At 43.2% G+C, this 12,152-nt stretch overlaps 1 protein-coding gene across 1 annotated transcript in view; it reads right to left on the bottom strand.

Annotated features, from left to right (window-relative positions):
• Window positions 1-12,152, bottom strand: part of ARHGEF4 (Rho guanine nucleotide exchange factor 4) — a 331,159-nt gene that overhangs the window by 156,985 nt on the left and 162,022 nt on the right. Inside the window, 1 exon segment of the mRNA XM_073360097.2 lies at window positions 9,386-9,515. Within this exon segment, the coding sequence (XP_073216198.2) occupies window positions 9,386-9,515 (130 nt within the window).

Genomic DNA, 12,152 nt, shown 5'->3' with positions numbered 1-12,152 from the left:
ATGGGGACATATAACAAGAACCAATATCAATAGTGGGGTTACACACATTAAGTATAACTAGAGTGAATCAGAGAGGCAGTGCGGTCTAGGAGGACACTTGATGTGGAATGAGGAGATCTAGATTTTACTCCCACCTCTGCCACTGATCCACTGTAAATCATTCTCTCTGTGCGCCTTTGTTTACCCTCCCACCCTTTGCTTGTCTTTTCTATTTAACCTGAAAGCTGCTAGGGACTCTTACAATGTGTTTGTACAACCCCTATCGCAATAGGTCCCTAATCTCAGGTGGAACCTGTAGGTGCTATTGTAATAGTAATAATAAAATAGTGACCTCATGGTGTCAGGGGATAGGCACATTTTAATACAATGTAAGGAATATATAAATACTATAAAGCATGGCTGCAGAAATCCCACTCAGGAACCCCATCCCACCTTGCAGAGATGCCATCTACTAACACATTTCTGGCAGAAACTTTTTCTTTGGATTGGTTTTCTTCTGAGAGTTTTGGGGGAGCGCAAAGATGGGATAAAGTATTATCTGTATTGTAGCAGGCCTATGGACTCCAGTCACAAATGAGGGCCCTTTTGTGCTAGATGCCGTACCACACATAACAAGAAGGCAATCTTTGTCCAGGAGACCTTAATCAAATATCCCCTGTGTTTACCTATTCTAGTCTTTTGTGTTTGAAGATGGCTAATTTGGGGGAGGGAGGCAAATGGATTGTCTACAGAGCCGTTTATACTTTTCTAGAATTTGCTTTCACTTTCCCATAAAAAAAATGGATAAAAAAGGTTTTGTGGATATACAAAAACATTTTTCCCTAGGTAGGTAGTGCGCACGTTCCCATTTAAACCCTCTCTTATACACAGGTACGCAGTAATGTTTCACACTGGGAACCAGCTAGCACAGCTTTCAATATAGGATACATGTGGCAATCTTTGAGAGAGTACACATTGCCAGAGCAAACACCGGTGGTTAAGATTAGACGCAGTATGTCAATCTTAAATCCATTTAATCTTTCTATGATTTATAGACAGAGTGCAAAATAAAGATGACATTGCAATTAGCTTCCAACCATCTAAACTCTATAATACTCTCTCCATGGTTAAGAGAGGAAGGAATTGACATTTCAAGGTACAACACTAGCTTTTAAGTTGTGCGAGTGAGAACACACACACACACACACACACACGTGCACACCCCTCCTACACACACACTTTTTTTGTTCTATAATGTCAGTTTCATAACCACTTTGCCCTTCAAGAAGAAAAAGGACAAAAAACTATGTAAGTAAAACAGCCCATCTTGTTATTTAGCTAAACTACAAGACTGCTAAATATTTATAAAATATGATGAAGACCTCTTATTAAGCTATTATTTCCCCCCTTGAATAGATTTCTCCAGCAGTTGTCAAACATCTTCATATTAACTGTTGCCCAGTGTGAGCATAACAGCCTATCCAGAGCTGGGAAACCAGGATGAAAGTCAGCCACAGGATGCTGAGTAAACAAACAGTCTCTCTGCTGAAAAAACACTTTCCTGTACCCCAAGCAGATCATCTCACTAAGCGAATCCCTAACTTTGCTTCCATTGACACTGCTCTCTGTGTGTCTATTTAATGCAGATGTAAAAACTCACTTTACATGGGGCTTATACAAAAATAAAAATGGGCCAGGTTTCCCAGGTGCCATGGCCAGAGCAATGTGGCCACTGGAAAGAAGGGAGCGAGCTCAGGGCTCATTCCAGCGTCAGTACTGATGCTGCAGTGCACCCTGGTGAGCAGCTGAAGCATACCCAGAGGCACCATTCTTTAGTTCATCTCTTGGATTGTCACAGGGCAGTTAAGTTAAATATCCTTTGGCTCTTAATGCTGGTCTACATGGAGGAAATTTCCAAAAAAATCAACCTGGTTTTAAAATTGGTTCAGCTGGGCCAGCGTTAAAACTTGCTGGAGAAATAGTGTAGACCAGGCTTAAGAGGTATGAACTGGTTACAAGAATAAGGTGGTCTCATCTGGTTCACTAAGAGTGATCCTATCCCCCTAAATCAGGTCTACACTTCAACCATGACCAGTTTTAAAACTGGTTTAGCAGATCCAGTTTGAATTTAGGAGGAAATTTTCCCAGTGTGACAGGCCCTTATCAAACAGTGTAGATGATATCCTTGCTGTCTTGGTTAGCTGAAAGAGGTTTTCAAATTGAAGGCTACTGTCTGCTGTTTCCGAGAACATGAGGGATGTTTCATTTGCCTAGAGAGGCAAGGCAATGCCAGCCACTGCGGTAACACATTACTTCAGAAAGTCCTTAGACCATTCCTCGGGTAGGAACTCTCCAGCTGCCATTATGTTTTGTTTTGTTCACACTGAGTTCCAACACTTGGTTCTAGACACAGCCCTGTTTTATTATTCACAGCAAGTGTGGCATAAGATGCATCCTTTTATAAAACATTTACTTTGGTTTCAGTGGCGGCCTTTTGATCTGACATTCCACCTGTCTACACTCACCCCATGAGGAGAGAACAAACTCTGTTGATTTTGATTGACCTGGACTACATCATCCAAACGTTTCATGACAGTCTGGCAGTGGAACAACCCCTAACAGGTTTCCTTGGACCAAAACCATCAGGACAGCCATCCCCTCAGGGCTCTCCTAATGCTTTTATCCATCCATTCTTCAAACCATGGCCCCCAAAAATGTCACCATTCCTCTCTTCTAGGAGGTCAGTGACCAGCCCTCCTTCCCTTCTTTGTACTGGGCCCAGCAGCCCCTCTTTGGGACCTTCAGAGGGTGCCAAGTAGCTGCTTCTTCACATCTTCTAGAAACCAGGCTTGGGCTGCTCTCTCCAAACCACCAGAGTCTTGATGAGAGGAAAAGCGGTGTTCCTTGTCGTCCCTTGTACTCACACACTGGAGTGGGAGATGGGAAAACACTCCCTTTTCTACTTTAGGAAACTGCTAGCATCATAGACTCCCATAATGCCCAGTGTGCAGATATTAGAGAATACATTAAGTCTTGTGCAGTGTCAATATTCCTGTGATGAGCCAGCTGTCATGGTAGAAGAAATGTTTCCTTTCTTCTCTCACCCTATAATGGAATGAGGCAGGTATTTTCCTGGACCACACCAAAGACTCCAGCAGTTTGTGTGTGCACAGTGGGCTATGCCAGGATGCCACCCCAGAAGCCAAATGATGGGAGGACAATTCACATAACACGCCCTGAAAGTTTGGGAGAGAGTACTCAGCCTCAAAACAGGGAGGTGCTGGCAAGGCGAGAGGCAACTGGCCCACCTGAAGAGAGCAACGATAATGCTGGGGTTCGGCCCTGGTGCTTTGAAGGAGGGAGGGAGAAATGGGCCAGCTGACAGGGAGGGGAATGTACTTTTCAACTAATCTCATCCCAGGTCTCCAAACTGTTTGTGGATCTAGGATGTTTGCAACTAGGATCAGAACCTGAATTTTGCTCCCAGTCTCCAGACAAGTTGATCTTGTCCTCTGAGGCAGCATACTGAGACACAGTTTCTCAGGAATATAGGGCCCAAAACATAAAGGATTCATAGATCAAAGTCAATACCTGGAATTGCAGCAGGTAATGGGTAGGAAGCCAGTAGAGCCTCTGGAGAAGAGTTGTGTTATATGTCCTATGGTCGACTTTGCTAAGCAGGTGGACATCCATGTACTGCACTCACCGAAGCTCCCAATTTGTTTTTTTCAAATATACCATCACCTGTGGTACACTGCAGTAGTCCAGTTACAGCAGCACAGGTAACTGTTGCCAAGCATCAACTGGAGAGGAAAGGTCATAACCATCTAACTAAACACTAATGGCAAAAGCACTTAGTGTAGCAACCAATGCCACCTTAGATTCCCAGAGCAGCCAGGAGTTCCACTTCAGATTGCAAATCTCCTTGACAAACCATGGTCCTATCTCCCTCAATAACCTTTGCAGAGCACAACCACTTACCAGTATCACCCCACACTTGTCTGGACTCAGGCTCAACACACACATTTTCATTCAGACTCCACCGCACATCGGGAAAACAATACACAAGCAACTGATTTTTAGTAAAAAGTAGTTAGAGCTGCATCTCCTCCACCTAATAGTCTCTCATAAGCTTTCCTAGTGGCCCCATTGAACAAAGGGGTGACAGATTGGAACTTTGCAGAACTTTACAAGAAACTGCCCTTGGAACATGCAATTAACTGTCCGACCCCAACCTCCGGAGTCTCTTAGAGAAAAGAATCAAACTATTGCATCTCGTTTATCCCAGACATGAATGGCAGGCAGGCAAAACATTGCCTCATGGTCAACAATATCAAAGACTGCTTGGAAGAGGTCTTCAACTAACCAGAAGCTTGGTTTGGCATTATAGGTCACGACCTCCTCCACTCCACTCCTCTCTGGCAAAGTTGCCATGCCTTAGTTGGGAGTAGCTGGTCTCGCACCTTCTAAATTGTTAGAAGACCATGCACAGCATCCTCTTGTCCTAGTACAAGCAACAGAAGCATGGATGAAGATCACACAATTTTTCCTGCATTAATCAAGCACCCTCAATGAATGCCATGCATCATGGCCATCATCCTGCCATACAAGGAGGACTGGAGGGAAGTCTAGGAAATTTCCAAACTCACAGAAGCCTCTGTAGTGCCCCCTGCCCAACCTGACGCACGGAGCAGATTCTGGAAGTGGGATTTTACCAAAATCCACCACGTGGCCACACACAACACAACCGCAGGGGGCCCTCATTTTCCTTGCATCAGTGTATACAGTAGCTTTCCATGCATTAAATGATTATTAATACAGAAGCTATTAAAACTTTAAAGTCAAGAATAACTATTAAATGATATTAAAAAGATCTGGTAAATGGTCATATTCGATTTTGTTATAAATAACCCACAGCTCTGTCCAGGGCAGCAATTAAATAACCAGAGCTGTGTAAGAAATGAAATGTACATATTTCTATACTGTAGCCGCATCCAAGATGTTTTTGATCTTAAGATTCACCAGTGAGCCTGGAGCATTGCCCAGTCAAATGGCTTCAGAGAAACATCGTACCAGGATGAAAATGGGCAAGCAAACACAAACAAACATACACACACACACACACACCCCTTTTACATGAAGCCCTACTAGTAGCTGATCACTGAGATGGCAACGCTAGGAAAAGCGTCTCTCTCTCTCTCTCCAGAGGATTTTGTTAATATGAAAAGGTTTCGTTGTGGAATTTCATTCCAGTTTGCTGCAGCTTCAAGCAGAATTCCTGAGGTTCATGTGTAGGTCATAACATTAAACATTCACTCATATTCACTGCTGATCTCAGAATATTCTGTGCCTCCCAGAAGATGCAACTTTAATTGTCCGTTTTGCTAGGGAAGTGTTTTCTAAAAACCCAGGGCACCACCTATTGGTCACTCCAAATTCACTTTTCATTTTACTTAAAAAAAAAAAAAAGAATAAATAAAGTTGCTACTATTTCAATATAAATAACCCCCACTGGGGGCTCCTATGAATTTCAGGTTCTCTGAGCCAACTGCGCACAGAACATCAGTATTATTCATTTCTATTGTGGCAGTGCCTAAAGGATCCCAAACAGGGATTAGGGCTTTATTTGACTAGGCACAACACTGACAAGCTCCAGAATGGTCACAATCAGAGCCTAAGATTTAAACAATATACAACTGGTGAATAAAGCAACACTCAGGATGGAGGCAAGACAAGGTAACAGAGTTATAGTTATAGTCAGTAGTCACAGGTGGCTCCTGTGATCTGTAGACATCTCAGAAAAGGTAAGGATTTGAAACAGGCTAAGGCAGTAGCTTTGTGAATTGTGTTGGGGAGTTCTTCCCAAGCCTAAGGGGCAGCAGGGGAGAAATCACAAAGGTGCTTGTGGGAATAGCACACAGGCCGGCAATCAATGCCATCATTGTTGGCAGAGCAAAGGAGGAAGGGGGTGACATTGCGATAAGAAATAGTTTGTTTTCTGGTCTCTAGGGCTAATCTGCAGCCTCTGTGTTTGAATTTTATTAACCACTATAAAGCAAACAATTTTTAAACCAACTGTTCCTAATACTCTGCTTAGGTAGATGATTAGTGCAGATGTCGGTCATCCTGATAAGGATTAAAATCTGTATACCTAGTATATAGGTTTCAGAGTGGTAGCCGTGTTAGTCTGTATCAGCAGAAAGAATGAGGAGTACTTGTGGCACCTTAGAGACTAACAAATTTATTTGAGCATAAGCTTTCATGGGCTAAAACCCACTTCATCGGATGCATGCAGTGGAAAATACAGTAGGAAGATAGATAGATATACACAGAGAACATGAAAAAATGGGTGTTGCCACACCCACTATAACAAGAGTGATCAGTTAAGGTGAGCAGGTGACTATATTGCTGAAATCACAGGGCAGATTTTCAAAAGCACAAACGGCATTTCTGCGTCCAATTCCCACTGACTGTAAATAGGAGTTGGGTACCTAGCTACCAACTGTGCCTTTGAAAATCTTCTACATATTCTTTCTTCTGTGCCTTTCAACTGTATTCTTTCAACTGTGCCTTTGAATATCTTCTACATGTTCTTTCTTCATCCCACTCTAAAACTGCTACAGTTATCAGCTTATCTTTCTGCAGATATGGTTATCTGGAGAACACAAGAACCTGGCAGGGATACTTTTCCCTGGTTAATAAAGTGTGAGGCTTGTATCTGAATTTTAAAAAAATTCAAGTAACTAGAAATTAAGTAGACATCTGATCTCATGCATATTCCACATAAAAATACAGCACATATCCTTCTTTAATGTGATCTCTTAAATACTGGAGACATTTAGTCCTCAAGGCTCATTTAGCTGTTTTAGTGCCTACTTAGCAATTTAGAGAATCTTACTGTACCTACCCCAATTATCTCCAGCTAGCATGAGGCAGAGACTCTGTTATGTTTGTTGGAACCTAATTAAACCTGCAATTTAGGTGAGATCATCTTGAGCTAGCTGGAGTTCCCGTGAGACAGTAGAACATCCCCTTTCACCACCCAAGTCTTGCCATACATTATTACTATTGATCTATTTCTATCAGTTGCAGGTTCACACTTTGCACTTACAATGGGACTTGCAATGAGGGATGCTTACAACGAATCGGGGACAAAGTGCATTCTTTTGCTCCACGCTGCGGGAGAAATAACTCAAACAAGTCCCGATGCTTCCCTCCCACAGAAACCCCACAGGGAGGACTCAATGCAGTTAACAACTCTGCAAGGTTCACCCTTCTGGAGTCAATGTCACATCGGAGGGGTTTGCAGCCATGCAGAGATGGCATGGCTGACAAACCGGGCAGATCCTCTGGGAGAGCACAGCGCAAGTATCAGAATCCTAAGGCAATCCCCATTGCTGGACTCTCCTCTGCACTGCCCTCTGCAGTCCTCTCTCCTCCAGCAGCAAGGCTCAGTTAGGAGCTGTGCTGCACCTCACCATTACCCTCATGGCTACGCACTACTCCCCTTCTGCAAGCTGGGGGGAATCACAGGGGGAAGTTAATGTTGCATGTGGCAATCTCTTTTGCAGATTTCTGCTCCGAAACCTACAACGTTAAGATAGACCAGGCCACCTAGAGGGGCTCCAAACCCTTCCATATCCCAGTGTTGCTCCATTCCCACCCAAAAGCCAAAGAGCCCCAGCAATATCTGGGGTAGGGTGGCAGGCAACAGCTCTGGAATCTCTCCAGGATGGAAAGATTTCACAGTGGAGCTGCTGCATCAGGCCCCCTTTCCTCTCCATTTCCATATCTTTATGGTTACCTCCACCTGACTAAGCAGACAGGAGCACCTGGGTCAGAGACGTTTTCTTCAGGGTTTCTCAGTCTCTCAGCGCAAGCCATCACGGTACACTGCAGCCACCAGAATGCAGGGCCTGAAGCTCTGGAAGTATATAATGTGCTGGTGTGGCCAAGTACAAGCCTCAAAATTGAGAGGAAGCATGGTCCTCTAGTTAGGGCACTAGCCTGGCACCCAGGTTTAACCTGGGTTCAATTACCTGTCCTGCTCCAGCTTTCCTGTGTCAACCTTGGGCAGGTCACTTGGTCTTAGTGCCTCAGTTCCCCATCTATACAAAGGAGATAGATGGGGAATCCCTATTTCACAAGGGTGTTGTGAGGATAAAGTTAATAACGATTGTCGGGTGCTCAGATACTACAAAAACCAGGGCCATTGAACTACCTAAGAGAGAGAACTTCTGTGTTTGTGTCAAGTATTAGGAGCATCCTCTTTCCCCTAAACCTCTTCTTCACTCACAGACATAATACTCATTCCCAAGATGCACTGGGAGAGTTACTGAGACGTGTCCTTAGTTAGTTGAGTGAGCACAGAGAACCCACTGATGAAGAAAAGTAGGATTTATTACACTGCATCAGACCATTCATTCAAGTATCCTGCCTTCAGCCACATCCAGCACCTGATGCAAAGCTTGCAAGGTGCATCTAATCAACTTTGCAATGTGTAGATGGAGAAAAAAATCCATCCTGCCCCCCACAGTGATTAGCTTATACCATGAAAGATGACATTTGGTTGCATTGTTATTGCTACAAGGGCTGTAAGTACTGAGGATGCATTCAAACTTTCAAGTCCACTGACAGGATCTACATAGCTATAGTGAGTTATACTAAATGAGGCACAGTAAAGCAAAGAAAACGATTATCAACTACTCCCTTCACTGTGGCCCTTAGGGTATGTCTACACTGCAAGTAAACACCCACAGCTGTCCCGTGTCAGCTGACTTGGGCTCACAAGGCTCAGGAACAGGGCTGTAAAATTGTGGTGTAGACATTTAGGCTCTCAGACCCTTCCCCCTCACAGGGTCCCAGGGCCCAGGCTCCAGACCAGGCCTGAATGTCTACACCACAATTTTACAGCCTGCTAGCCTGAGCCCAAGTCAGTTGACCCAGACCAGCTGCAGGAGTTGTATTGCAATGTAGACACACCCTTCTATTCCATAATACTCTTTGTGAGGGGCTGGATTCTCTAGTGAGTTTAAACAATGCTAAGCCCGCAATCTAAGGAACTAAATGAGAGAAGGAGACACTGTTGTCTAGTATTTAGAAAAGTGGACTGTGAGTCAGGGGATCTGGGTTCTATTGCCACTAACTTCCTGTGCAACCCAGACTTCACCTGTCTATGCCTCACTTTCTTCATCTGTAACATGCTGGTAGTAGTAGCCACCTGCAGAAAGAGACTTAACTGCACAGCTTTAGCCTGAAGATATGTGAACTGTAAGGGCACAGACATTAATATTACTATAACAGAATTGGATGATATTGCCGATACTATACAGTGTCTGTATTCAATGAAACAGAAATTAATTCTTGCAAAATAGTTGTCAAAGTAAGAAGGACGCAGCATACACACCAGGAAATGAGATACGCCGTTTCCAGCCCACGCAGTCTAAGCCCGTTGGGGTGCTCTGGGAAAATGGATGCAACTTCAGGGGAAGAATCTCAAAGGCAACTGGAGAAGTGATGGACAGACTCATTCTAGCCTGCAAGAAAGAAAAGGAAAACAAAGGAGACATTAAGCTTAGGTACCCAGAATTATAGGCTTCATCCTGAAACATTTCCTTCCAGCTGTAGTGATTGCTAGTGTAAGTAAGGTAAGGATTTTCAGGATCAGGAGATTTATACTTAGGGAGATGGATCTGTACCATCAAAAAGAGCCTTTTCTTTAAAATGGAGATTTAAACAGTAATGGAGAGGACAGAGCTGCAAGGGACAGAAGGAAAGGTTAACTGAGCCATGACGACATCTTGCACAGGTATAGTCACCATGTTAATAGGTACCCTGTCATTCTTAAGTAGCATCTATTTTGCGCTAGAAACACATGAAATTATTTCCCTTCTGTTAAACACCTTGTGAAGGAAGAAGAAGAAAAAAGACAAGAGATTTCTTTTGAAAACTGAGCAATAGATGGACTAATATATTAGTCCCAAATATGGACTAATTCATCCCATGACATTTTTACCCAATAAAAATTAATCAGAGCCAGTTTTGCCAGTGCAAGCAGCTTTCTCCATGGATAAAAATGGAAGAGGGACATTCATCAAGAGAAAAGGCAGTTTTCACCTGCCAAACCACCTCCCCCGCAAAAAATCCTGAAAGGAATGTTCATTTGCTTTGTTTATTGCTATTGCAAGAAAAACTTTATTTTTTTTGTAACTTTTTCCATAGCAAGACATGTTCTTCCCAATTCATCCCCCACTACCTTGAAATAGGAACTACCAGCTGTCAACTTGAACTTGGTAATGGAAACAGGATATGGTAGATTGAGCCGTATTAGTCTTAGAATGGGTCCTTTTTTCCCAGTAGAATTCATACTAAAGCTCAGCAATTCAATAGGTGGAAAGGAAACAGACCTGGAGGACCTGGCCATCATGATTTGTGATGAAAGTATGCTGAACTCAGTATGAGATAGCATAGGTAGATCTCATGAGATTGAACAAGCAGCCCTTTGGATCAATAGGACATAGAAATGACCTGCTGGAGCCAGAATACTCGGTCCACTAAGGAGCCAAAGGAATGCTGCAAACTGAGTATCCCTCTACTAATTCATCAGGGAACACAGATGACACGTACCGTGCTACAAACTGATGAAAGTTAAACCCTATCACATTATAGATCATTCAAGATCTTAGCACAATATACAGTGTGATCAAAGACACCAAACGCTGGAGTTAATGTAGCACAAGCTAAGTTTGCTTTCACTGCATATTTTTTTCTACTTCATTTTTATTATTTCTCCATCTCGTGTCTCTCGCTGCTGCTCACTGGGTAGACTATTAGTGACTGCAAGTGTAAATTAAATTAATGTGACAGCAGCAGGCCAGCAAGGGTTAGTCTCATGGGTATGGCAAGCCCCCAGCCCACTACCATTACTGCCCTTTTCCTTTACTACTTCTGAGCTTTTCACAGCAACAATATTTTCATCCATGACCGAAACAAAGGTCTGGGATACTGAAGTCCAGTATTCCAACTAGGATCCTTCTTCTTTCCTGCTAATACACTGGTCTGTCACCAAAAGCATAATCTTTGCTTCCTTGTTCACCCACAATACCGTAAGTAACCAAGGGTGTCATGCAAACCTGGCTTCCTGCCAATGGCTTCTTTAAGAAAACAGGTTCTTAGCAAAATGTTCTTCCGAAAGAAAAAAAGCAAAGCAACCACACTGCTCAGGTAGCTGAAAGTAATAGTATTCCGTTCCAGTCCATGGGGTTTACTCTATTGGAATACACAGAACAGAGCCAATGTTTTCGCACCAATCGCCATCTCCAGAGTAACGGAGTAAATCCTGTGCAAATTAACCTAAGCAGTGTCTGTTTGTTTAGACAATAACAATGAAGCCCCACCGGGGGCACACCCACTTCAAATGACGACAAGACAGCACAAAATAGGCAAAGCACAGAAATGCAAATACCAAGCATGACGTCTAGGATATTTAGTTGTAAACAGGGTAGAAAGCATTACTGTGTTGTGCACACGCTGTAGTTTCATAACGGTTACAGCAGACGCTATGGACCAAATGCTGCTCCTTAGAAAAATGCAAGCTTTTGTTCCAGCTGGGCTCTTCCTATGGCAGCAAGCCGTTAAATACCCCCCTAAGGAATTCTATACCTATTTGGAAAAGGCCTTTTACCACATCCCCATCTCTGTGATTCTTCAGATGCACAAGAGAGGCACCTTACCTGGGTCCAAGATCTGCTCCCAAACAACTTGGTTATCCTCCCAGAGTGAACCTGATACAACCACAATGCACGTGATCTGGCTATAATCACAGATCTTTATAGAAGGATACCTCTGTGTGTTAAAGGAGACACATCCTCTTTACAATGGGAAATTGTACGTTTTTGCACACTTTAACAACTCTCCGGGCCAAAGGCTCTCCCCATTTAACTGACTACTGAAGTTAGTGGGATTGCAAATGGCGTACCTGAGAAGATAATTTGGGCCTGTATGTGTATATACATTTCCTGTAACATGGGTGCTATGTTTTATTTGTTACATTAAGATAGGTTTCCTTGTGTTCTGTGTAGAGAGTTTAGCTGGTTAGCAATGAAAAGGGAGATTACAGTGTTAAAATGTTCTGCACGTTATTGGTGTTGATTGTTAAAATTATAATAGTCTTC

Source organism: Lepidochelys kempii, chromosome 9 (assembly GCF_965140285.1).
Source record: "Lepidochelys kempii isolate rLepKem1 chromosome 9, rLepKem1.hap1, whole genome shotgun sequence".
Taxonomy (NCBI): Eukaryota; Metazoa; Chordata; order Testudines; family Cheloniidae; genus Lepidochelys; species Lepidochelys kempii.
The sequence above is the reverse complement of the archived record's forward strand: the minus strand, read 5'-3'. Positions and strand labels throughout refer to the sequence as shown.